General features: G+C 40.0%; 2 protein-coding genes across 2 annotated transcripts; one reads left to right on the forward strand and one right to left on the reverse strand.

Annotated features, from left to right (window-relative positions):
- Positions 1–922: 922 nt before the first annotated feature.
- cpda (carboxypeptidase D, a) lies at positions 923–27,491 on the forward strand. Its single transcript, XM_086141831.1, has 21 exons — positions 923–1,689; positions 5,705–5,952; positions 12,352–12,494; positions 12,672–12,841; positions 13,758–14,155; positions 14,283–14,474; positions 15,684–15,851; positions 16,495–16,604; positions 16,790–16,892; positions 17,641–17,783; positions 18,223–18,392; positions 18,545–18,856; positions 19,250–19,445; positions 19,674–19,809; positions 19,981–20,127; positions 20,857–20,955; positions 21,033–21,094; positions 21,218–21,349; positions 22,048–22,233; positions 24,924–25,026; positions 25,438–27,491. Exons 1-21 carry the CDS (start codon positions 1,061–1,063, stop codon positions 25,662–25,664), a joined length of 4,074 nt encoding a protein of 1,357 aa, XP_085997957.1. The 5' UTR covers positions 923–1,060; the 3' UTR covers positions 25,665–27,491.
- On the reverse strand, positions 21,824–23,672 carry LOC147235256 (uncharacterized). Its single transcript, XM_086141843.1, has one exon. The coding sequence runs from the start codon at positions 23,569–23,571 to the stop codon at positions 22,999–23,001; it is 573 nt and encodes a 190-aa protein (XP_085997969.1). The 5' UTR covers positions 23,572–23,672; the 3' UTR covers positions 21,824–22,998.
- Positions 27,492–27,856: the final 365 nt, after the last annotated feature.

Here is a 27,856-nt window from a genome sequence, read left to right on the forward strand (position 1 = left end):
CATCGGTGGAAAAGAGAACATCTGTTACATTACATTTATGTGAAGTTTATGCACTGAGTAATTCTTGAAGCTTTGGTCTTTCATGCTGAAAGACCAAAAAAAGGTGATATGACCTCCTCTTTTACGGCCACTTCACAAGCATTTCCAGCAGTTGCTCATCGGGGAAAACATCCAAGAGCATTTTGCATACATTTTTGTCATGAAAAGATTGCTTAAATGCATGACTGATGTTGAATTTTTAAAACGTAAGAAGCAAGAACCCTTACCTCCAAAAATCTTAATTAACTTTGATTTGACCCTATCATTTATATTCACATGCACCTCAGCCAGAACTTTTTACTATCTAAATATAAAATGTTACAGAAAAAAAAGCCTGAACTGTAGAGGTGACATTGGAAATATACCTTTCACGCAATAGTGTAGTGTAGTGTAAAATCATTATAAAATATATATTTCACTATAACAAATTTCCAAGCATATTGCTGATCACAAAATGACTTGTGCAGGAAAGACAACTTAGGCAAGGACCATTTAGAGTAAAGAAGAGCAGATGGGAGAGGAATCATTTGTTGAGAAAGGGGGACTAAAGAGACACAACAAAACAAAACAAACAACAAAAAAAACACCATAAAAATGTACTGTTGCTTTGACAGAAGTTTGACGTAGTCTTGGTTACAGTTAAGGTGTCACTCACCTAACTTTTAATCGATTCATAACTGAGTCAACTATTTCCAACAAAACTAAATCACCGAATGCAGAGGGAAGGAGAAATTGAAAATTGTTTTCTACCCTTCGCAATCCTCGCTATAGAAAAATGTAAACAAAATAAACACCGAACTCTTCCGGGTTACCTTAACATATTACGTCATCGGACCGAAGCCCCGCCCCCTTCGGGGTGAAAGGGAAGTTGACGCCAGCACCGGGCAGCAGGCCAGACCGAGAGCTGACAGCGGAAACACGGTCGCCGTCCGCGTCCCGAAAAAAGAAAAAAAAACAAATTATCCCGTTCTTTTCTTAAACCCGACGTTCCGGATGGTGTAGAAGAAGCAAAGGCACCGACATGGCACTGCTATCCGAGCCTCCGCTCGCGACGATGAAATTACGAGCGTTACTTTTCGTCGTTTCTCTCTCCCCTGTTTTCTCCCCCGGCGACACAAGACTGACGCGGAGCCCCTCGACGGTAGAAACTTTCAACAAATATTACAATTACGTCGAACTGACCGCACTTTTGCAGTCCCTCGCTCGGGACTACCCGCAGCTAGCTAACCTGTCGAGCGTGGGGCAGTCCGCGGAGGGCAGGGAGCTGTGGGTGATGCGGATCACCGAGAACCCCAACGTTGACGCACCTGGGAAACCTAAATTCAAATACGTGGGAAACATGCACGGCGACGAGACCGTGTCCAGGCAGGTGTTGGTTTACCTCGTGGAACACCTGCTGGCCGAATACGGGCAGGATCCACGCATAACCGAGCTGCTGAACACCACGGATATCTACATCATGCCCAGCATGAACCCCGACGGCTTCGAGCGCTCCAAGGAAGGGGACTGCAATGGCGACAGCGGGGGTCGCAGCAACGCCAAAGACGCGGATCTCAACCGGAGCTTCCCGGACCAGTACGACGGCGCGACGGTCGATTCCCGGCAGATCCCCGAGGTCGTGGCGGTGATCAAGTGGATCCGTGAAAACAAGTAAGTGCGTGAAAACGCCCTGCGTGTTATTCGCAGGCTCGGCCAAGTGTGAGGGGATTTTTTTTTTTTTTTTTGATTTATTATAAAAGATATTGATCCCCGTCCGAGTCATCAGGCACAGCAGCGTGACTGTTAGAATGTCAAAAATAAATATGGATATAGATATATGTAGGCAGTTAAAAGACATCCAAGAATTAGATTACAAAAAAGAATCTCACCCACTTACTTTAAATTGCAATAATTTAGATTGTAATAATTTATATGTATATATGTTCATAACTGCAATATTTCATTTCATAACAGCTACACGTACAATATTTTTTCATACTCTTGTGCACTCCTTATCTTTCACTTGTTACTTAAGACACTAGCTTTCACTCGTTACTTAAGACACTTTATAGTTTATTTTTATTTCTTATTCTGCCTTTTCTCTTATTTTTTACTGTTCATACAATTTTCAACTATTATTTATTATTGTTATATTTTTCTTGTAACTCTGGCACAACAATTTCCTTTGAGGTAAATATAGTTGTTCTTATTCTTATTCATACATTCAACTTTATTGTTCAGGATACACAGTAACAAAATGCAGTTAGCAGCTTATCACAAGTGCATATGTACAGAATGGGCAGTATTTACACATAAATGCAATATTAAAGAATACAGGCAATTTCCCTCTTTTTCAGATAGTGTAAGTAGAGATGGATGAGATATGAGCAGAATATGTACAGCTAGTGCAAGTATGGTGACAGATATGTGCTGATTGTGTACAAATAGGTAATGATTACTATGATCATCAGATGGCAATAAATGGATGGAACTTTAAATATACAGATGTCTTATACAGTAACTCCACAGAAAGGATAATATAGAGATGTTATATTAACAATTATACAGAATTTGACAGAACATACAAGTATAAATAGTGTAAGCAGATGAGCAGATGTTATTGAAGAGAATATGAATAAGTAGACAGCAGGGTGAGCAATAACAGCAACACCAAGGATAATAATGGACAACATATTGGAACCGTAAGGGTTAAAAATAGCCAACCAGAACTAAAAGACAATATAAATAGATAAGAGAAGATAAGATAAACTTCATTGATCCCCATTGGGGACATTCCTTTGTCACAGCAGCGTTACAGTCACAATGTCAAAACTTAAATAAATGTGAGTATGAATATAAATAGAGAGACAGTTAGAAGACAGAATATAGTAAGACATCCACGAATAAATAGACAGCAGGGAGAACAAATAGACAGTAGAGTGACAATAGCAATGACAAGAATAGAATAAACAAAAATAGGCAGGATGTGTGCGGGCTGGGACCAACAACGTTAAGAAAGACAGCAGAGTTAGGCCATGACATGTGAATGGGTGAGGTTGGGAGGTTGTGGAAGATACACAACAAAACTGTTTAGCCAGGGGAAACGCACAAATATGTACAAAAATTAAAAAAAATATATAAAAAGGGTATAACTAAAATACTTACCTTCTATGCACGTATATCCATACACACAAATATGAAACAATTTTTTCCCAAAAAAAAAATTCGTTCTTACTGTCTTCAGGTTCTGAGGTCTTTTTATAGTGGCACTGTATTGACTCATTTCCTGGAGAAAAACTGTGAAGTTTGGTTTTAGCCCATTTCCTTTTATGAATGTGAAATTTTCCCAAAAGCGACACAAGTTGCACAGAAGAAACAAAGTCTCTTTCCTTGGTGCCGTCTTCGTAGTAAAGAAAAATGTCCTTATCCTGCAGCTGCAGTGGGAAACCACTACTTGTACATTTAACCAGAATTGTTGTGAGTACAAGCAATAATAAAATAAATTTAAAATAGATTCTTCATGCATTCCACAGAAGTTGGCAGAAAATAGAAGTGTCATTCCTGGCAAGAATGGTGGGAGTTTTGTTTTTAAAGATATGTGATTGACTGTTCAGAATACCCCCCATCATGTATCCGTGATGCAATTAAAAGATCTGCTTCACATAAATAAGTTAAAGTCAACTTTATCGTCAATACTGCTATATGTTGACATACGGAGCATTGAAATAGCGTTACTCTAAGACCCAGGGTGCAAAAATACAAAAGATTGTAATAGTTTATCACAGAGAACAAGAAACGACGATGCGTTATGCTCAGATATTGTTTACATTTGATTTTTAAAGAAACAGGAGAGCTAAGGTGCAGTTGCATAAGACAACTTACAAATCCTATTCATCACTGACAACCATAGACAAAGGGCACATTTTTAGAGAAATATTTTACCCTCCATTCTCATCCCGTAATCCAGATTTGCGTCATGGCTCAGGTGATGAGAACATTCGTCTTGGAACCTCAAGAAAAAAGTTGTCAAAAAAAAAGCTTTCGTGAGGGAGACACCGAACCCCTTTCTGCTCTACGAAGGGTTCAGAACGCACTGAATAATTTAATGAATTATTCAATATCAGTATCATAATGTCTTACTTTCTTATTATGTTCTCTTGGTCCGAGAAAGAGCAGAGTGCAGCCCCAAATATAAGTTGTGCTTCCACAACATTCCCCAACCTTTTTTTTTTCACGGATTCATGCATTCATTATTTACATTGCATATCCTGCACTCTGGATCACGAGGAAGGCAGGAGGCTTAAGCCTATCCCAGCTGTCAGCGAGCGAGAGGCGGGCTTCACCCCGGATCAGGTCACCAGCCCATCGCAGGGCCACACGTAGAAACACACAACATTCACTCTCACATTACCATGTCTGGGTAATTTAGGGTCTCCGGCGGGTCCAATCTTTTTGGACTGTGGGAGGAAACCGGCGAACCTGCAGAAAACCCAGGCATACACTGGGGAAAATAGGCGAACTCCGTACATAAAGGCCTCCAGGTGGAATCAAACCGGGGAACTTGTCTTTAAATTCAATGGGCATATTGTGATTTTCCTGAAATGTTTTGTTCTCCTTTATTTCTGAACGCAGACGGTCTTTGGAGTAATGAACAAATTATCATTGTGGAAAAGAGTGCACCTCTTGCACACTCATGGGAAGTCAATTTACGTAGTTATTTTGAAACCAGTAGCTGTCAGACCCGCTGATATTTTGCATTAATAATTCCTGTCAATGAGCAACTGTTTCGCACCTTTTTTTTTTTTTTTGATAAGGCCTCAGCTGATGGCAGGTGTGATTCATGGCACTAATCTCAGCAGAAAATGTTCTAGTACACTGAAAAAGACATATTTCGTGAGACTGCACTTCACTTTGAGGTGCTGATAATTTCCTAACCATTCGTCTTTGGTTATATGTCATAGTTTTCCCCTTTTATAATCTGGGTATAGGTCTTAAATAGAAGGCCAAGGGGTCCTCATAGAATATAAAAGTGTTAAAACTAATTTAATGTGTTTTAGTTTGAGGCTCACATGTAAAACCAGACACGCTAAAAAAAATCGAACGATTCAATCAGCCTCTCCTTTTTTGCTTTTCAACAGTCTATTTTACGTGTTGAGTTTTTATTGATACGACTCGTGCCTATGTTTTCTTGATACCCGTGCTTGTTTTGGATCCTGATGCAATCCCGACAAAAGAAGCCTCAGCCGAAACCGCTCGGACAGGTGGTCTGGCCGAGCTTTCAGTGAAATACAACCCTCACCTCACAGCTGGCCCACAAAGGATGAACAATTGCCACCGCCAGCTGCAGGCTGTTTTCGATTTCCTCTTGGAATTAATGGAACAACCCAACATATAAATCATGCCTCCTAAAACAGAAAATTAAAAAACAAAAAAAACTCCAACAAGAAGGTTCCTGTAAAATTGACCTAAACTTAGATGAGAATAGTCAAGAAAAAAAAAAACATTATTTTCTCTAAATTTTTTTTTTTTTTTTTTTTTTTTTTATGAGCTCCAGTCCTTAAAAAGTCAAACAACTGATCTTTTCCAGCAACTCTTGTCTTGGCCCTCTGCACATTGAGGTATTGTTTGAAGACGCATTTAAAGTGGTTCGCCCCGAGTTTGCTAATAAAACCGTGTCTGTGTCCAGGTTTGTTCTTTCAGGGAACCTCCATGGCGGCACTGTGGTCGCCAGCTACCCGTTCGACGACTCGGCCTCCCACCAACAGCAGGGCCTTTACAGCTCGTCAGAGGACGACAGCCTTTTTCGCTACCTCGCCACGGTCTATTCCCAGAATCACCCCGTGATGAAAACCGGTCATCCCAATTGCCCGGACACCATGGACGAAGTTTTTGAGCACGGGATCACCAACGGGGCCCAGTGGTATGACGTGCCTGGTAAGAAAACTCAAAATCTACCGCGTTGGATGACCATTTATCATATTTCAATGGGGTTGGTGTAGTTCAGGGGTCGGCAACCCGCGGCTCCGTTCTGTCATCTTCACACTGCGGCTCCGAGTGGCTTGGGAAAATAAATGATAAATATTTAATTGAAGTGTATTTCATTTCTGTTAATTCCTTTTTTTAACTTTTAGTTCTAAGTTGGAAGATTATTGTGATCTTGAAATATTAAATAAAATTATATTTATTATTTTTTGACGCTCAAAATTACGTCACACTCGCGGAAGCCGGTATACCCGCCAGCCGGTTAAGTCCCGATTTGCAGATGCTGTGCGCAGAAATTCAGGAGCAGAAGTCCCATAAACCAGGTAAAATGAATATTTATGAAGATATTTTGCAAATATTTATTTTTTATTGTTTACTGACACAGTGATTTTTTTTTTTTACCGATTTATTTTTAAAATTTAGGTCAAGGCTCCGCTTCACGCTCTGAAAGCCCAAAGCTCAAAATGAGTTCATTACATGAATAAAATATACATTTCTCCGTAATACTTTGTGACTTTCAGAAGCAACGCACTTCACACTTGTTTACACAAAGTGTAATGGCAATAAAAAGCAATATATACAGCGGTACCTTTATTTTAGACGTCAAAAAGTAATTGTGGCTCCCAGTGTTTTCTTTTCCGAGGAGACCGGGTCCAAATGGCTCTTTGGGTGTTAAGGGTTGCCGACCCCTGGTATAGTTGAAGGAAATATTTCAAAGTTTTGATGACATGTTAAGGAAAAAGTATCGCTGAATAGCTGAACGTAGTCCAACATTGACATTTGTTGTCAGGATGTCTTTTTAGAATTTGAAATGTGCGGAAACATGTCTTTTTTTTTTTTGAATGGATCTATTTCCCGGTGTCTGTGCTATTTCTCTGGTATTTATTCAGCGTGTTTGTGAGTTGAATTGACATCTGGCGGAGGCTTCCAACATGGTTGTGTTGAAACGCTGCTCGAAAATCAGTGAAAATAGAAAATTAAATAAAAAATCGGTGTTGCTTAACCGTTAGTTGGAATAAACAAAATAATCAAAGCAGTTAATTCAGATTGGAATTTTCGGGCTGCCAAATGTCCCTGTCGGTTCCAAAAATCAAGTCATTGCCAGCTGTAGTCAAAAGTCTTGCATGCCACGGCCGCAAGCATCGTGAGGCGCCAAGACCCTTGCCAAAAAGCAAACTTTTTTTCATCACTTTGATGGCAAGGGAACGTCCCGCAGTCGAGCTGCGCGCTGCTGTAGCATGAGAATGAACCGGAAAACAAAGGCGGGGAGGTTGTTCTAAGTGTGAGACGGTGCCTTTTGCAGCAGTCGCTTGTGTTCAGATCCTCCCTGCATGGAAAGAAACCGGGAAACAAACCGTTCGTAAGGGTTGAGAACTTTACAAAACCAAATCTGGCTTAGCTTAAACTGAAAACGGTTCTAATGGTTGTCTGTTTAAAAGCACTTCGTAAACTCAAACTGCTTCAGGAAATCATTTCCGTAACTCCTGTCGTTGCACAAGATGTTATCACGGCCATTTTCGCTTCAGCCATCTCCTCTGACCAGAGCAGAAATTCCAGAGAACAATTCCAACCTGTTATTACAGTTGCTCGGAGGGAAGATACAATCCTGACAATATGCATGGTTTATTTTGCTTCTATGTATAGCTAGCAGACTCGGCAGGAGTGCTGTGCATGGAGCAGAATCCACGTTTTTTTTCAACTCACTTTGGTTGATAGTAATAATAAAAGAAGTTTGGTCTAACTCTCTCTCATTATTAATATTTTCTATATTTTATACTACATTTGGGCCATATTAACTCACTATGTATTCACATCTTTGTGTGGCATTTTTTTCCCCACCCATTTTTGTACTTTTTTCAGCTGATGAACTTGATCCTTTTGAAAATAATCAGAAATAAATAATAGGTTATCATGTCAAAGAAATGATGCCATGATGAATAAAAAATGGTGTAAAAAAAAAAAAAAATGAGCATTTACAAGAAACAGGACAGGAATTCTTCCATTTTTTTCTCTCATTTTGTGTCAAAATGCAGTTTGCAGTGTATTGCAACAGATTTGTTTTGCATTGGAATCAGGTCAGTACATCATTTAAATAAACCAAATTGATTCTCATTATTTCAGAGTAGTTACTAGGTTCTAGAGCAGCAAGCAGCGTGATTATTGCTCATTATTATCGCTCATTTTGGACTCAACCTGACACTGAGCCACCAGATGCAGTATTTCTCTCTTATAATGAGGTTCTCAGTTAAAATCTTTCTCGAGTCTCACAACAGTCTCTGCATCAGTGGGCAGAAACCTGATATACATTATTTTCTTTTTGCGTTATTGGCGGGTGGTAATTTTATACGACTGTCGCACGTCTTCAGTTAAACCAGCAGCCCTGGCTTTTCAGTGTTAGGCTTGATTTTGACCGAGTATCTTCGCGTTTGACGCCTATGTAAGATAAGACGAACTTTATTGGTCCCCATAGGGGAAATTCCTTTGTCACAGCAGCGTAAAAGTTAAAATATCAAAAATAAATATCAATAGAGAGACAAAACATATTTTGAGGATTCACGCCTGTATGAGGGAAGCTTCGAACTTTAGGCGAGGCGATCAGATTTGTTTCCGCTCAGACTGAAATACCAAGTCACAAAAAAAAAAAAAAAAAACCTGCTTGTAATTCACTGCAGGTAAGAAAAACAGTTGACAGATGAGTGATTTGTTCATTTTTGTTTCTGGTTTCGTCAGCCTCTCTGATCTGTTTACCAATGCAAATAAACCTGAGCCGATAATGACCGACACCTTCAGCAGATGATCCTCAAACACAGCTGGTGTACCTACCTTCTTAAACAGTGCTATTACTGTTTCAGCATTTACATCTGCAACTGTGTTATAAATTGATATTCAGTGTGTCAAACGTTATCTAACTTTGTTAGATGATGGTCTGTATTTATAGTTGAAAATTGTATTTGATTTTGTATTGGGCTGATTTCCCCCATTATTGTTTTTCCCATGTATTAACTTGATTCATCTTTTTGATATATTGGAAAACACTTTACAACAGTAAGAAAATGTTTAAAATATCAAATTGTACCACTGTCAGCAAGGGATTAATACAAACTTTTTTGCGTGGAAAATCAATCCAACCAAACAATTATTAGGAAATTAAATTAGAGAATTAGAATTAGAGACGAACCGTTAAAATATTATTATATCTGTGAACTTGAAATACTATTTCTTTATGATCTAAAAAGGTTTACTTTCCAATGATAATCACACATACAGGACTGTCTCAGAAAATAAGAATATTCTAATAAAGTTGTTTATCTTCTGTAATGCAATTTTCCAGAAACAAAAATGTCATACATTCTGGATTCATTACAAATCAACTGAAATATTGCAAGCCTTTTATTATTTTGATATTGCTGATTATGGCTTACATCTAAGGAAACACAAAAATCCTATCTCAAAATATTAGAATATCATGAGAAGTTTTTTTTTTTTTTAATTGCATTACAGAAGATAAAGAACTGTATCACAATATTCAAATTTTCTGAGACAGTCCTGTAATAACATGCATCTTTACGGAACAAAAAGGGCATCTAAATATCCTAATATTTTCTCCACACTGTCCAGCCTTATTTGATTTTAAAAGCAATGAGAGGAATAGATTTGAGCAGGATTTGTATTATTACATCTCTTGCAGGTTAGAATGCCATCGCTAAAACAAGTTTCCGGTCAGGACTGTATGACACAGTTAGCGGGCCAGACTACGTGCCAGGAACTGGTGGTGTTGAGTTGCTGTGCACAGCAGGTCCTGTAAATATTGTTTACAGCTGTTGCATGTGTGTGTTTGGGGTTCATATGACCACTACTACAACGTGCAACACTCAGTTGATTATGAAATATGTAGTCTGTGGTTTTTTTTGTTTGTTTTTCCCCTCCTCTCAAGCCTTTCCTCATTTCTATCATATCTTCTTTTGCTCGTCTTTGCAACTTGTTCACTCAGCTTCTCCTTTTGTCTGTACATCGAAAATGCATCTGCCATCTCCGGGTTTGGCTTTTTGTTGTTTGGCTACCGGCTTCCTGATAAATTCAGGGTGTGTCCCCTCCCCTCCCTTCCCCCCCCCTCTCCCCTCTGCCTATATTTGCAAGGCTCACTGTCCGGGAACAAGGTTTACTTTGAGTGAAGTACTGCAAAGACAATAGTGTTTCGATTTAGATTTAATTCTCTGTGGAAAAAAAAGAGCAGAGAAATGGAAAAAAAATGCAATTTCCAAAAATGTAATTTTTTTTTTTTTTTTTTTTTCTCCATGTGTCTGGGGCATTAAATGTTTTTTTTTTGAAAGGCTTAGTCTATTTGACATAGCAGCCTTCCATCTTTGTTGCTGCCACAGGAGGTGAAACTACCAGTGACTCATCCTCATCCACATCCTCATAAACAACCCGAGAACAGAACTGTCACAGGGCGGTCTTAGGCCAAGACTTGTCCTGTAATTTAATTTTTTTAATACCTTTTTTTAATTACAGCTTAGGTTTTCCGTCTTGAACTCTGCAAGGTCGTCAGCTATTTCTTTAGGAGTTTATTATGTTGTCGTTGAATGGCATACTTTAGTTTCTTAAGCGAACAGCTGTTGCTAGACGGCTGAGCGGTGGACGGTGGAAAAATAAGAACTTGTTTGTTTTAACTGCACCCAGAAAATGGAAAGTGCCACGCTGCAGCCATCAGCTTCCAGGATTGAACATGGGCTGAGCAATGTAGTACATATAAATACAATATTCAGAAGATCTTTCCCAATAATAACTGCATTCCATGATATTTGCTTAGGTATGAAAAGAGTGTTTGCACATAGAATAGAACGCGATAAAAACAGAAATAAAAAAATTAATATAGAAAATAAAAAAGGACAACAAAGTTCTTCATAATTTGATATTTTTTTTATCTTGATTGGTGAGAAAAAAGGTAAAACAAACTATGGCTGGCACTTTGATGCTGATCGTGCTCTCAAAATCATTTATTTTGATCGAAAAATTCCATGATAAACTATCATGAAAAAATATTTATCGGTATTTTTCAGTATTTTGACTGACCATTCTCTAGACTAGAAGACAGCACAACTGCATAATTAATTGATATAATGTTTTTCTAAAATCATCACTCACCTACATTTTTTCTTATCAGATGTTTTTTTTGACACATTTTCCTACATTCTCTTTCTGAAATTGAGCGCTAATAATATATGTATTTTTTCAAATAAACTATTTAAAAAAATTTTATTAACATTTTTTTGCTGCCCAGTTTCAGCAAGAAACTGTTGAACAGTAGCTGTCAAAAGCTGCTGAAGTTGTGTGCGCGCGTACACGTCAATTCATTTACTTCTTTCAATTGATTCGGTCACAGCATTTCCGTGTTGTGCAGAGTTTTTTCGAACACTTTCTTGCTGAAATTGGCTAGTTACAACAAAATAAAACTGAAATTAACGATCTATCAGTGTGTGTGTGGGTGTCACACACAATATGTATGTATCTTCCTTTCGGCATGTTATCCCTTTGTACTGCTTTGTGCATGTTGTGCAGCTTGAGGTCAATAATGTTGACAAAATACAACATGTGAAATCAGGTATATGCCCGTATGTCATGCAGCATGACGGGCCAATATTGTGATTATCCTAACTGGTCTACTTGCAGTGATTTCTTGCCTGGTTTTTCGCGTCCCATTCATCACGGGTTAAGGAGCTTATCAAAGAAACAGATAAACGTTGCCGCGATCAACTCCTCAGGAAATGCAATTTTGTCATTCTTATTTTTCGGGGACTTTCGGGGACAAGAATGCAAGAGTAAAAACAGACCAATAAAAGATACACACAGCACTTTCTTGGCCCTGGAATACTGTGGGAATTACAATGTAGTTATTTTGTTGTTTTTTTTTCTCTGGCCATTGGCTCTTATAATAGGCCTTTGGCTGTTTGGAAGAATTATGGATGTTCTGCCAAAGGTATTTGTTGGCTTTGTGGGGCTTTTTCCTCTCACCGTAGCTAAGTGGCAAATAGTGGCATTTTTTTTCGGTTCTCTGTGTCCACACAGTCGTAGCAACAGTCCTGTCGGGGAGCCTCTCACCGCCCGCCGCTGTTCCAGGGAGGCGACCGGCACAACAGCCTGCCCTCGCTTCGCGTCTCCTCTGTTTGCATTACTGAAAGCCTCGTCAGCACACCGATGCCATGGCTGGTCGCCAGATTCAACATGATTTTTAAAAGGAGCCACTGATTGTGACACAGGCAGCCTAAAACCTCCCACACCATGGCTAGGCAGATGCACTATTACCCCAAAATAATGTTCAGCTATTTATGTGTTAATGTGTTTGGTGGACAGGAGGGATGCAGGACTACAACTACCTCCATGGAAATTGTCTGGAAATCACCATGGAGCTGAGCTGCTGCAAATATCCTTTTGCCACTGAGCTTCAGAAAGAATGGGATCTGAACAGGGAGTCACTACTGGCATACATGGAAAAGGTACAACATTATGATCTGCACTTATAAATCACTTTTTGGTTTAAATTAAAGGGATCGTGCAGCCATCATACAATAAATTGTATTCAAAGATATAGAAAAGTGGTTTTAGTTTCATAATACTTATTGTTGCACATTAGCAAGCTGTCCTTGGTTCTTAGTATTTTTGGGGTTTTACAGGTCCACATTGGTGTCCGTGGCTATGTAAAAGAAGCCGTCAATGGCGCCGCTCTAACCAACGCCAGTATCATGGTGGCAGGCATTCGCCACAACCTGACCACGGGAGATTTCGGAGACTATTACCGGCTCCTGGTGCCGGGAACATACAACATTACAGCTGTGGCATCAGGGTGAGTAATAAACTGTCACTTGGCATATGCGTGGCATTTTTTTTTTTTTACATTTTTTTACAAACAGGTTTGATAAGGTTTTAGTGCCTAGGCCGGATTATCTTGCGGGGCATTTTGTAATGAGGGACGCCGAGCGATTAACTCGGCACACAATTCTGACCGGCCTGAGGTGCATCTGTGCTGCGACCACAACCTCACTGCCTCACCTCATTCACATGTCATGCCACAACTCTGCTGTCTTTTTTTTTTTTTTTTTTTTTTAATCCTTGTTGGTCCCAGCCCGCTCACGTCCTGCTTATATGTGTTTATTTATTTTATTTTTGTTTTTTTATTCACTCCGTTTATATTGTTGTTTAGTTTTGATCGTCTATTTTTCGTCCTTCATGTTGTCCATTCTAATCCCTGATGTTGTTTTTGTTGTTCTTCTTCCTGCTGTCTATTTATTCGTGGATGTCTTTGCTTCTGTCTGTTCTCTGCTATCTTCTGTCTTCTAACTGTGTCTCTATTTATATTCATATTTATTTTTTACATTATAACTGTTACGCTGCTGTGACAAAAGAATTTCCCCCATGGGGATCAATACAGATTATCTTAAAACGACCATGAGTAGATCATATTTTTTTTTTTTCAAGAACAGCACAGGAGGTGATGCCAGCAGGTACAAAAATTAACACTTCATCCTTCTTGTTGGCGTAACGGTTAATAAATGAAAATGTATATTTAAGTGTAAAAAAAAAATTGAATTGATGCTTTGCGTTTCTCTTAAAATCTGAAAAAAATTGAAAAATTATAGTTGAGAGAATCATTATCAAAAAGACAGTGTAACTCTCTTAAGTAAATCAAAGAAATGGAAAGTATAATGCATCTGGGATTTTTAAGTTGAATTTGAGGTACCTGGCGTTTTGTCTGTCAATAGGTTTTTCCCGGTGACGGCTCACAACGTGCTGGTCCCGGAAGGCAAAGCCGTTGAAGTGAATTTCACTTTGGCTCCAGTTGCCAGCGAGCCGATGGGCGGCATGGCTGGGCCCACGTCCCCCGGCTCGTCCAAATCGATCCCAGACGCCACCGCCACCATCGCTCACTCCTCCGACCCCGCCGGGTCCCGGCTTGTACCCCCTTCAGTTCCCCCCGAGGACCAGCCGATTCAGCCGGGTGAATTCCGCCACCATAACTACACAGACATGGAGCGCTTCCTTCGGCAATACAGCAAAGAATTCCCTGCTATCGCTCACCTTCACTCCATCGGCCGCTCAGCTCATGGCAGGGAGCTCTACGTGATGATCGTCTCCGACAACCCCACCATCCACGAGCAAGGTGAGTTCGTAGAGCCAAGAAAGGAAGATAACGCCAATTCATCAGCGCCCTCCATTGAAGTACTCTTATTTATTTATTTTTTTTGTTACCATCCTCATCCTTTTACCTCCCGTCATTCACATCCCAGGAGAACCCGAGTTTAAATATGTGGGCAACATGCACGGTAACGAAGTGGTGGGCCGGGAGCTCCTGCTCAACCTCATCGAGTACCTGTGTCGTAACTATGGCACCAACGGGGAGGTGACTGATTTGGTCAACAACACCCGTATTCACATCATGCCTTCGATGAACCCCGATGGCTATGAGGTCGCGATTGAAGGTAAGACAGTTTTCAGCGCCTCCATCATATTTTGGCTCACGGTGGACGAAACGTTCCTTCCTAAACAAAGAGCGGAATTATAAAAGAAGGCCCTCGGCATTCTGCGCTTGATAATTTCCAGCTGCGTACCGCCAGTCGGTTCTGAAATGGCCGTTGTTGTTTTCGTGACCGCAAGCGAGGAACTCGAAATGCTGCTCAGGCACATTAATATGCTGAAATCCTAAAATCCTGCATCCTTGACGAGTGCGCGGGGTGGCAAAGTCTCTCAAAGGAACAACTCGGAAACCTTTTTTTTTTTTTTTTTTGTGAATATTTCCAACCTCATTCAGCACTGAGAGGTCCAGTGCTGCAGGGAAATGCAGTTGCTTTATTTATTTATTATTTATGTATTTATTAATTAACATATTTCCTTCTTTCCGCTCTTAAGTGCACACAAGTCGGCATCTGGGTCATATTCTGGAGGTGTTCCGCTGCATATTGCTGTGTCATATAAATACAGAAGCTGCATTATCCTCTACCGTATTTCTTAATTTCATATATAGCAAGAACGTTGGTCTTTTGCACTCACTATCTGGGCTGCCTGATAAGACTTTGCTTTTTAGCCTTTTCTCTAACAGCGTTATAATTTCTTTCTTTGTCTTTGCCGCACACCGTGAAAGTCCATTTCTAGTGATCTTAATCACATGTGGAGCGCACCCTGCTGAACTTTTACTGGCAAACCGGTTGATTAGATTTACCAGAACTTGCCCACCATTACTCCACAGCCCTGGTTCTCCCTTTATAAAAAATATCTTTGTGTGCTCACTGCAAAAGCAAACACCAAGAAAATTTTAGTCTACTTGTTCAATCACCTTAGCCGCTAATGTTCTCAGATCAGACCTGCATCTGATAGGACCATGATTGTGTGCATCCTCTGAAATAGGATGTTGTTAAATTCAAACCTTTATTAATTTTTTTAATTAATAAGTCAATTGAATATGGAAATATTGAAATCCAAATTTTAAAATTCAATTTGGTGGATTTGTTTTTGAGGCAGTTTTCAATAGCTATAGTTTCTCACATGTTTTGTTCTGTACCATGTTCTTAAGGTGAAATTTGGCAATCGGATGTCAATGAAATGTGAAATAGACTTGTAAATAATTAAGAGAGATGAGGTAGAGGTATCTTATATGTTTGTTTTAAACGGAGCGCCATTTGCTTTCCTCCCAGGTGATGTCAAGGGCTACAGAGGGCGGAACAACAGCAACAATTTTGACCTGAATCGCAACTTTCCTGACCAGTTTGTCACCATCAAAGATCCCAGGCAGCCAGAAACCATCGCTGTGATGAACTGGCTGAAAAGCAACCCTTTTGTTCTTTCTGCTAACCTCCACGGGGGTAGGCTCTCTTTTTTTGTTTTCATGTTTTCTACCTTTTTGTAATTTTTATCTATTTTTCAAATTGTATTGCTGTATTGATAGGCAGTGGGACCCCTTTGTTTATTCATCATTTGTTCTTCTATGCAAACAATCATATAATTTAGAATACACTGTTTTTCAGAACAAGATTGCTTCTGTTCTTATAATCCAGAGGAAAAACAATAATATACAGTAAAATTGCATTGCCAAGAACAGACACATTTTCAGAAGTTTCTTTTTCAGTGAAAACCATTTGCTCTCTGTATTTACTTTAACTCAGAGCAGTCCAAACTATATATGCAGATATACAGACAGAAACACTATTAAATACCTATAAATAAGAACAAAAATACTCTTTAGCCTTACAGAGAGGCAAGCATTTTGCCATGAAATATTTTGATATCCAGCATAATGATGTGGATCACAATTAACAAAAACAATAAGGATGTAGCATGTCACAAATGATTTGTTTTTAAGTGTTCCGTGTCATTAAGCTAGATCTTAAAATGCCAACGTTTGAACATTTTGATGTCTAGAAGTTACATCCGGAGGTGAAAAGCAAAAATATATATAATTTGAAGTTTGGATTTATAGCCTGTCTTGGTTTGATTTGGTGACTTTAGGTTCCTTAGTGGTCAACTATCCTTTCGACGATGACGAAGAAGGGAAATCGCGTTACAGCCAGTGTCCGGATGACGCTGTTTTCCGGCAGTTGGCTGAAGCCTACGCGCAGGTACCACAACTCTCACTGGGGAAGTGTATTTGTGTTTCAAATAAAAATGCCCCGTGATTAAAGTCTGTTCCTTTTTTTTTTTTTTTTTTTGTGAAACCTCTAGTGGAGCAAGATTTGAAAACTATTACAGCGGGTCCCGTTGTCGGATTTCTCACATGTGCGGTTTTGTGTTCATGCGCACGCAGGAGAATCTTCTGATGCACAACGGACACCCTTGTGAAGACCTGTACCCAAGGGAATACTTCGAGGACGGTATCACCAATGGTGCAAACTGGTACAACGTTGCCGGTACGCCTGCATCGTTCCTCTTTCCTCCTCTCACATTAATACCATCCGTCTATTAAGATGGGTTATCTTGAGTAGATTTGTCATTGAGAGGCTTCACTATGACTTCTTTTGACAGGCTTTTTTTTTTTTTTTACACTGTTTATACAATTTCCCACTATTATTATTGTTATGTTTTACTTGAAACTCTGGCACAACAATTTCCTTCGGGATAAATAAAGTTATTCTTATTCTTAATAAATAAGTAGGTTTCAAAACCTATCCCAGGGTTGCTGCACATTCAAGAAAACCTGTTTGATCCAATTTTCCAGCTATTTGAATGACACAGAAAAGGGAGGAAAGCTCTTTTGCTTTGGAAATGTACATCATATTCTCTGTTTTTTTCCCCATCGACTCTTTGTCAGCAAAGTTAAGTAAATGGTCATACTATATTTTAAAATATAATGTCATTGTAGAATTGAAAAAAAAAAAAAGTTCCTCCAACTGAGGTTTTTAATTTTTACAGATTGTCATCCTTACTTCAGCTGGTTTTAAACTGAGGAAATATTTTAAAAATGGGTAAAAGTGTCTTGTTGGGATCCGAAAGTTCTTGCTTATATATTTTAATAATGCTTCATTCAACTGTGGGAAGTTGGGAAAAATCTTGAAAATGATGCACGCTCATTGCATGTATGTAATAATCCCACCAAACAAGGTGTGCTCGAGGTTGACCCAAAAACCTGATTTTTTTTTTTTTTTTTCTCCCCCCCAGGTGGAATGCAGGACTGGAACTACCTGAACACCAATTGTTTCGAGGTGACTATCGAGCTCGGCTGTGTGAAGTACCCTCGGGCCAAAGACCTGCCCGCCTACTGGGAGCAGAATCGACGATCTTTGCTCCAGTTCATCCACCAGGTAAATAAAAGAGGGAAAAAACAGTTCACCGAAACTCATCTGCACAAAGTGAGCAGCTATTAAACAGGTGCGAACACGCCTACGATGCACGGAGGATGCATTTTGATCAGAACACATGTGGTTGTGCTTCAAACATAGAAATCTGGGTTATTTCCGCCGTCATGGGAATGGCTTTCTCGTGCACCTGGTTTGATTTCATGTTTTCAATAGTGAAAATGGCACTTGGCCCGAAGAAGAATGTTACAAACATCAGTCACCCCATCTGAATATGCTATAAAAATACGATCCCGCACTTCCACGTTGACATAGACATTGTATCCGCGGATGCTGTTGTAATAGAAACCGCTTTGTCTTGAGCAACCGTTCCACAGCGCAGTTCATTTCTGGACATACATTTAAATGCAAGGTCTTAACGAAAGATTGTCGCCGGTGTTTCCAGGTCCACACCGGTGTGAAAGGCACCGTCTCGGATATCAAAGATGGCACAGGGATTCCGAATGCGACCATTAGGGTGGAGGGCATCGATCATGAGGTTACCTCCGCCCACACCGGAGACTACTGGAGACTGCTGGTCCCCGGGACGTACTTCATCACGGCTTCTGCCGATGGGTAAGGCCTCGGGGTTACAGAAGTGAGCAGGGGTTAAAAGTTGGATCTGTAAGTATGAAGGATAAGGAGTCACTCAAATGCTATTGATTTTAGCACAGTAAAAGGTTTAGTCATGCAGTTACTTACATTCAAGCAACTTCCTCTGGTTTCAGATTTAAACCCGGGACCACCTACGCCACCGTGTCAAAGAAGGGAGTGGAAGTGGTTGACTTCGGCCTCACAAGAATACACTCGGACAATAATAGCCAGGCCCCGTCGGGACCGCGGCCTGAGCCGAGCCCCTCCGAGGGGGAGTTTCGGAGCCTGATCAGAGAGCTGTCTTTGGGTCAGGGTTTGGAGCAGCTGGTCCGGAGCACGGATACGGAGCTCAGCTTCCGCTACAGAAACTACAGAGAGCGGAGTGCCTTCCTTACGGGAACACAAGGCTTAACAGTCAAGTTTCCCAATATAACTTCACTACACAGGTGGGCCGGCTCGCTTCCCTTTTATAGAAATATTTTTAGACTAATTGTTGCATCATTCTGTCATGTAAGAATTACAAAAATACAAATCTCAAACCGTATGCACCGGTAGCGTATTAGCAATATTAGTCAATGTCAACTCCATAGATTTATTTGATTTAAATTGCATTATGTTAAAAAAACACAGTAGCACATAAATTCAAACAAAATAATGTAAGAATACTTTTTTTTTTTTTTTTTTAATCTCGCATGCAAATTGTAACGCAATCAACATGACTATATTATTTGTGACGGTAGTCTGATTCCAGTATATTCTAGTCGTGCTTTATTTGTTTCGTTCCTCCAAGAACGCTCATCTTCTGTTTCTCACCCGGTCCTTGTTTTTTTTCTGCGCAGTTTGGGTCAAAGCATAGAGGCACGAACCATTTGGGCGCTCGAAATCTCCAACAAACCAGGAGAGGCTGAACCCTCGGAGCCCAAAATCCGCTTCTCCGCTGGAATCCACGGCAATGCGCCCGTAGGAACCGAGTTGCTGCTGGAGTTTGCCGAATTCCTGTGCAGCAACTACGGCAAGAATCCGGCCATTACCAGAGTGAGTTTTGGGTATTCTGTATGAAACGTGGCAAACGTGTAGGATTTCTTTTTGCAGGTGAATATAAATACATTACTAATTTTTGCTGAATTGATAAACCAGCCCTGCTAATCTTTTTTTTTTTTTTCAAGTCTTTTCGGAAAAAAAAAAAAAAAACAAGAAACAAAAAAAAAAAAAAAAAAGGATAACTGGCTGCGCCATTTTTGGAATTCTTCCCTCCCCCCCTAGCTGATCAACGAGACGAGAATTGTGATCGTGCCTTCGATCAACCCGGATGGAAGAGAGCAAGCGAAAGAGAAGCAGTGCACCTCCATCCAGGGCTTCACCAATGCTCACGGCAAAGACCTGGACATGGACTTCTTTGGTTAGTTGAATAGGTTAGATGGCTTGCTATGAATTTGTCCAATGACTCAAGTTTTTTTGTCCCGGAGCCAATACAGGATTGCAATCCTTGGATATATGCTGTTTTTTTTTTCCAGTTATAACAAATCCTTTTGCTCAACTCCATCCCCCCCTTTTTTTTTTGTCTTTTCAGGCAATGCATCACAGCGTGTGGTGGCGCCCCAACCAGAGACCCTCGCAATGATGGATTTGATTTTGAATAAAGGCTACACCTTGTCTGTGGCTCTGGATGGAGGCGCCTTGGTCACCACATATCCCTATGACAAGCCTGTCCAGTCTGGTAAAACCCGCCATACAAACTGTTGGATTGCATACGTTAACAGTTCAGAGGAATTCTCTTTGTTATTTGTGTCCATGCTTTGGATTTTTGGAGCAGATAAAAATACTAATGTTTTGGTTCTGTCTGGTAAATGTAAAAAAAAGTATTTGTTATTTACTATTGAATTTGTTTTGTCAATAGTGTCATAACCTTTCAAAACTTGTGCAGATCCATTCAAAAAAGCCTTTAATTATTCTGAGGCCTTCAGAGGCAATAAAATGTTTTCCATTCATTTTTCAAAAGACTAAATATATATATTTATTTAATCAGTAATTTCTAAGCTTTTATTCCTTAATGCAGTTTGCAATCTAAAAGCAAGGGAAACATGTACAAATTGTCTACTCAGCCCAAGAATTTAGCATGTCATTCAAACTTATGTCACGTTCTTATTTACGTGTTTTTCCGTAATTTAATAGTTTTCCAGTTGTATTTCACATTTCAGGTCGAGTGGTAATAAAAATGTTCCCAATGGGGGAGACTGCCTGCCTTCTACTGAGGAGACTGATCAAATGTAGTCATTATTAATATCTGGTCCAGGACGTTTTTTGATCTTACATCCTACGGATGGACTGAAAATCCTAAAACAATTTCCTGATTGTCAGCAGAATGTTCCACACTTGTCCCTGCACAAGTTAATAGGACAGATCTAGAGTTTCCGTCTTTTCGATGAATTATTCATTTCTTTTCCAGTGGAAAACGAGGGCACTCTGAAGTACTTGGCAAGTGTTTACGCCAGCAACCATCCCACGATGCACCTCGGGGGTTCTGGCTGCTCCAATAACGGTCAAAGTAGGTGATTTTCATTTTACGGACCCATCTGGTTGTCACTATGGGAGTCTTAAAACCTCTTTTCTGCCATTCTATAGGCAACATCCCAGATGGTGTCATAAGGGCGGCGGAGAGAAAGAGTTACATGGGCAGCATGAAAGTCAGTATCCTGACCTCGTTTCGGCACAGCAAGATATTTATCAACCGTCATCGAAGCGGCGCATGCAAGACAAATTTTACACACTGTCTCCTGCCGTAATACACTCTGTCCTATGTCTTCCAGGACTTCAGTATGGACTTTGGCCATTGCCCAGAAATCACAGTATACACCGGCTGCTGTCTCTATCCGCCGCCCGACCAGCTCGCTGCTCTTTGGGCCGAGAACAAAAAACCCCTTCTCAGCATGTTAGTCGAGGTACTCACAAGATTGTTTTCGAGGAGCGCCTAAAATATATATGTAATATATATATATATTTTTTTTTTTATTAACTTTTTTAAAAATATATATTTTCTATTAGTTACATTTTTTTTTTTTATGTGTATTTTAGACACTTACGAGGTAGGCTGTCCTCAGAAAGAGATGGTACCGGCTGGCTGTAAATTTAGTTTTAACAGTGCCAGTATCATTGCATAGTGGTTTTTCTTCTGGTTCCCATCTGCAGGAGTCGGTCACGTCGTCAGACGTAACAAGGAGATACAGTTACATCGGCGCACTGCACTAGACAGTAAATTTGACGACAAACAAGCAGCTTTCGCCCAGGTTTATAGTTAGCACTCTGCTTTATGCACCATGTCAAAGCAGCGAACAGTCCAAAAACAACAGCTTACAATTAACTCTGCAGCTACAAGCCTACACTGTTGTGTAGGTGTAAGGTAGATATGAAAAAGGTGTTTTTTTTTTTCCCCTAAACACCTAGGGAACTTCAGGTTTTGTTTTTCCCCCTTTCATTTCAAGCAGAGATATAATATTACTCGATGTTAGTGTTTTACTTAGTTTTATTCTGACTGTGTAAAAAAAAAAAAAAAAAAAAAATCTTAATTTCATTTCATTTTTTTAATTAAAAAGGCTATTCCCGTTGTAAGATGTTTTTTACTGTGTGTGGCCCTGTCCAGGTCCATAAAGGGGTGCGTGGTTTGGTGAGAGATAAGAGTGGGAAGCCTGTTGTCGGGGCCATCATTGTTCTAAACGGAGGAGTGAGGGTCTTCACTGGAGAGGGCGGATACTTTCATGCCCTGTTGGCTCCTGGTAACCACAACATCGAGGCCGTTGCTGATGGTTACCAGCAACAACGGCAAGAGGTAACGTAATTACTTTATTATGTTCACAAAGAAATTGTTTTCTTGTAGATTCTCTTTACTGCTTATCTGTCCTTTTTTTTTTCCTTTTTGTAAAAAAAAAAACCAGATCCAAAAGGTAATTCTCTTTATTTCATGAAATTGAAGTCAAATATTTAAATATGTCCAGGCAGAGCTTTACCCCTGGAATGTCGTACGATCCCACAATGTGAAGATGTTGAAAGTAATGAGCAAATTAGCTTGAACTATGAGAATGGTTAGACACGCCTGTAAAAAAAAAAAAAAAAAAAGTGTCAATTTTTGATACTTAAAAAGAAAAAAAAAAAATCTGTTTAGTGTCCTAGATAATAGCCAGCTTTCTAATTTAGGGTAAAAATGTATTTTGTATTAAAAAAAAAAATACAGGTTTTATAGTTCAATGAAATGATAGTTCTGGATCTGATGAGAAATTCAATATTTAAAGTGACAAAATTGAAAGTTTTTTTTCTGCTGATAATATTGAATACAAGAGGCTTCCAATGTTCTTGCAAACACTTTTTTTTCTTTTTAATAGTCGATGATTTACTGAGCTAAAACCCAGCCTTCCTCAGTACATGCACGCTCCAATAGCTCATTTACATTATTTCAGCAACAGACTCGATTTTGGGGATGTTCCTGAATTGTTTTTTTTTGTAATGACCATTTTAAAGGTTTGTCAAACCAAAAATCATTATTTTAAGAGCTAGTAAATAAACTACAGGGCAACGGAAGCACAATGTGGGGAAACCGTTACCACGGTTCCCCTTTACAGTCCGTATCTATGGACGGCGCAGGGCGCAGCACGCAGAATCTCTCCACCACCTTCACCTCTCCTGTCGGCTGCTGTGAGATTTGAAGCATGGGGTAGGCCAACTCCTGGAACAAACGTTCCTTAATCGTGCGTCCCAGATCCAGACTGTAGACCGCCGGCTGGCCGCAGCGGCCGAAGAGCAGCGGGTCCACCACCGAGTGATAAACCCGTCTGTACTCCGCAGCGGTGAAGCCGTGAATCATCGGCGGCCCCGGCGGCACTGTCGCCTCTCTGCTCGGGCCGTCGCCCTCAGACACAGGTGCTTTTTCACCGAGGGCGGGACAGAGGTCCGGAACAGCGGCGGCGTTCCTTATGTATCGGTCATCCAGTGACCCCTGATGGGCGTCTGTGTCAATCTGCCGCCGACTTGTCATGTCCACGCCGCCTCTCGGCACCAACATAAAACTGCGCTCTTTTGTAGTCTCCCCATATTTCTTGGGACACCTAATACTCTGCCTAAGCCCATAGTGACGCATCTCACGAGGTACACCTGTAAAATGCAGTGGTAGCATTTACAGCACTGGACAATACCTATTCTTTATATCCCATTGTTTTGCATTCAAATGATTTAACATGAGGAGGTGAACTTACTTGCGGTGTCTGCTCAATGTTCCGGAAAGAGTTCTGAATCATGTCTGAAATCCAGGTTTCTCCCAGCTCCATCCACTCTTAGCTTGCAATTTGCGCTTACATGCAGCAAATAAAATGCGGACGGCCCATCGAATGGTGGTGGTGGTGGGGGGGGGGGGGGGACGAGAAAGCAGGAGAAAAAGTGAATCAAGGCTGTCACGTATTCTTTCGCTTGCTTCTGTTTCTTTCTTTCTTTTTTTTCGTCTTTTTTGTTTTTCTTTCTTTCTTCCCCCCGCTCACAAAAGAATGCCTGGCAAGTTTTAAATATTTATGAGCTGTTGCCCAAATCCTATTTTAGACAGACAAGACAACCTGCAGCAGATTATACTGAGCGCTTGCAGGTGAGGCTCGCTTACGGCGTGATTAACAAACCCACCGGAGGCCGAGCTTCATCCTGCTCTACAATTCGTTTGAAAAGATGGCAGTTTGGTGTTTTCTTTTTTTTAATCCAAGATCGGGTTGTGAAAATTTATTTTAAAGCAACAGTAAAATAAGTTCCATATAAAGTTTAATACATTATTAAATTTTATCGCTGAAATAGGGCTGAGAACTATAGTGATACTTTCTTCATATTATTCTTCTATGCTATCTGTGTTATGGATTTGTGAGAGAATTGGGAGTAAATTCACTTAATGTGACTTTAAGAATTGCGAATCGCCCATAAAAAATACCCAAAATGTAAGAATTTGCAACAAACTGCCTTGAAAGAACAAGCAAGCTACGAGAAAGTGAGCAAAGTACCAGAAAGTAGACTGATGTTTTAGATGAAGTCGATGTTTTACCATCATCATAGTGGAGAGACGCATTATATGCAAATTTAAAAACCATACACTAGCAATAGCTCCATTTTTTTAACATATAGAGCCAAAATACCAGAAGGTGATGTGACATGTATAAATGTGTTCATGTATAATGTCTAGGAATTGTGTTGCAATTCGTAGAATTACGTTGTTTTTCTAGTCGAGCCACAGATTATCTGGTGATTTTCCAGTGTGTGTGTGTGTGTGGCTGTTTATAAGTGGTCCTTTTTAATTTTTATTTAAAGGTGCGGTCAGTGATTCTGTCTCTGATTTCTTTATAATCATTTAACTATGCATTAAATTCCAATACTTTTCATTATCCATAGGAGAAAGGTCTCACACCAAAGCATACAGTGAATAATATACATATATGTATATGTATTTATCGAAAAGCGTTCACCTCCTTTGACTCTCATGTGTTGCTCCTGTTCCAGGTTGTTGTATCTGCCTCTGAAGCGGCGCGCTCCATCATCATTGAGTTCGATATGGACAACAGCATCTTTGGACTTCCCAGGGAGTTTGTTGTGGCCAGTGCAGGTAAATTCGAAAAAAAATAAAAAATAAAAGCGGAACGACATGGTTCATCTTAGAAAAAAAAAAAGTCTTTGCTAATTGGATTTGTGAAACAGATATGGCGTCTTGCCACCGAAAAAAAAAAAGAAAAAAAAAAAGTGAGCAGTTGTCAATGTAATTTGTCCTATTTGCTTATACAATTTTTGCCAATGCAATTTATTTGTAATGTATGCATCATAACTTTAAACCCGTAATCACATTCGAGACTTCATGCTTTCACTCAAGAGTGAACAAAGGATTAGGCTGCAAAGACGAGGACTTATATTTGGATTTACAAACGTGACTAATGCGTACGGTGAAATTTTCCAGAAGTCTCATTATTTCCCCAGCTAGCATTGGAGACTTACAAAGCTAAGTTATTCCTCCTCTCTGCAGCTGCCTCCATGACAGCGCTGGTGGTGACGGCGTGCATCATCTGGTGTGTGTGCGCTGCAAAATCCAACCGCCAGAAGGACGGCTTCCACCGTTTGCGACAGCACCGGGACGACTACGACGACGAGATCCGGCTCACGTCCATGGGCTCTAAGAAGTCTCTGCTCGCCCACGAATTTCAGGACGAGAGTGAAAGTGACGAGGAAACACTGTACGCCAACAAAATCTGAGAGCTGCTGTACCCGTTTGGCTCAGGATTTTATTTTGGGTTCCCCCTTTTAATAGAACTCCCACGACCGACAGGTTGAGGGCGGCATTTTCCTCAGACTCTCGAGAGTGATAAGACACTTTGTTCCCAGTGATCGCTCCCGGCCTTTCATTGCCACTAAATTAATGTTTCATCAGTGGCGAATTCCTCCTGCTCTCTGGATTGAAGGGCCAAGAGTGGGGGGGGGGGGGGAGACGAGAGACAAAGAGGAATGTACTGTCCCTCATCCGTCCCCTTTTCATCGCAGGATTTTTGTCCCCGCAGCTTCGTTTCCAAGCCGTGCAAGTTCATCTAGACCACTAACTACTCTGTCAGGTGACGGGGATACCAGTCCAAATAATTTCACGCACACACACAATTACACATCTCACCCCTGTGAAAAATATTCTCTTTATTTTTTATCCAAAACGGCATTGCCGCACTGAAGATTCTGAGCCTTTTGGGAGACTCAATCCAACACTGTGCCTTGGCTTCTGTATAGTTGCAGTCCGCTGGGCCTGCAGTGACGAAAAGCAGCAACATTGTGAATAAGAGGTTCCTCCTCGCAGGAACTTGATCCATGATTTACTCAGGTGGTGTGAGGTAAAACTTATAATAAAGACTCCTGTATTCCCATGTTGCACTGTCTCTGCACAGATGGTTCAGAAGTTTATTTTGTATTTTTAGCAAAAAATGCAGGAGAGAGCTTCTCGGGAGTGCTTTAAGATATTGTGGAGAACCTACAGCTAAGCTTGAACAACATTTTAGTGCAAAGTGCACCGTTGCAGGCATGGAGGTTACTTGCACTAAGGGAAATTCGAGGGTATTTCCGTATCAACAGCCAAGGAGAAAACTAAACTTGTAATATCTAGAAAGAATGTATTTGTTGTTAGACATCGGTTTGTTGACAGGATCATTTTGAACTGTGTGCAAATGGAAAGTTATTTCACGACACACGTTTATCCTGGTTTTGCTCAATGATGTGCACCATGTCTAATATGAACGTTCAATGATTATTTGCTTTTAATAATGCAAACTCTTCAAACTATAAGTTTGACCGTCCTTTAACCATCAGTTGGATTCGCCTCTATCCTGCAGCTGAAAGGTTCTTTGCAGAACAGCAACATATTGTATATACAATATGTACATTTTGTAATTACCCTCAAGACAGTTTCAGGTATATCATTTCCTCCTTTTTTGATTTTTTTTTTAAATAATCAACAATCATGAAAATGGGCTGTAATGCATTGCAGGAAAAATCGAAGAAATTTACTCGCTCATATGCCAGGTGGCATTTGATATGGAATCAACTTTCAAATTGACAAACAACATGAGATAAGCCTTATTGAAATTAAAACCCTGTGACCTGTAACTAGACCGTTAAATTCAGTGGCTCTTAAATTGGGAAATCTATGATTTATTAATAACAAACTGATCATTTTTGGGAATATATTATCTGCTCCCTAGGATTGCAGCTATCATCACTTAAATCAAATTGGATGTTTGTGTGTGTGCGTGTGTGTGTGGAGGCAGTTTTGTATATTTTTCTGTGTCAGAATGCCTGTGGGAAGATTGAACGCCAGGAGTGTTTCATGTGCAGCCGGTTTTGGTGTGAAAATTTTATATGAACTGGAATCAGCTGTAAATATTATATTTGTTGATTGTGAGAGGAAGGAAAAAAAAAAGTGCAATTCATGGTATGACTCGTGAATCTACACACAGAAATCTTTCACGAGAACCTATGTGCGATGAAGACATGCTTACATGAACAAAACCTCAGAACATGCAATGAAATAAAACCTGTCACAAGGATTGTCTTGATTTGTCATGCACAGTATTTCCCCACATAAAAATACTTTTAATTCCCATCAGGAATCCCAAAAGTTAAGCGTGATCTGGGTCTTGCCAGAGGACAGATATAATGTAAGATGAAAAAAAGCATGTGTTGATAACTATACAGGACTGTCTCAGAAAATTTGAATGTTCTGATAAAGTTCATTATCTTCCATAATGCAATTGAAAAAACCAAAATTACTTTTTCATTATGTTTTTGAGTTTTCTTAATATGTAAGCCATAATCAGCAATATTAAGATAATAAAAGGCTTGCAATATTTCAGTTGATTTTTAATGTATCCAGAATGTATGACATTTTTGTTTTTATAATTGCATTACAG

The sequence above is a fragment of the Fistularia commersonii genome, chromosome 3, assembly GCF_037954325.1.
Source record: "Fistularia commersonii isolate RoL2024-O1a breed Wild chromosome 3, RoL_Fcom_v1.0, whole genome shotgun sequence".
NCBI lineage: Eukaryota > Metazoa > Chordata > Actinopteri > Syngnathiformes > Fistulariidae > Fistularia > Fistularia commersonii.

What these genes read in the sequence shown, in the direction of transcription:
- cpda (XM_086141831.1), top strand. Translation starts at nt 1,061, where the DNA reads ATGGCACTGCTATCCGAGCCTCCGCTCGCGACGATGAAATTACGAGCG. An exon ending in TGGCTGAAGCCTACGCGCAG is followed by an intron (nt 16,605 to 16,789) that starts GTACCACAACTC and finishes ATGCGCACGCAG; the next exon opens with GAGAATCTTCTGATGCACAA. An exon ending in AGAATCCGGCCATTACCAGA is followed by an intron (nt 19,446 to 19,673) that starts GTGAGTTTTGGG and finishes CTCCCCCCCTAG; the next exon opens with CTGATCAACGAGACGAGAAT.
- LOC147235256 (XM_086141843.1), bottom strand. Translation starts at nt 23,571, where the DNA reads ATGCTACCACTGCATTTTACAGGTGTACCTCGTGAGATGCGTCACTAT.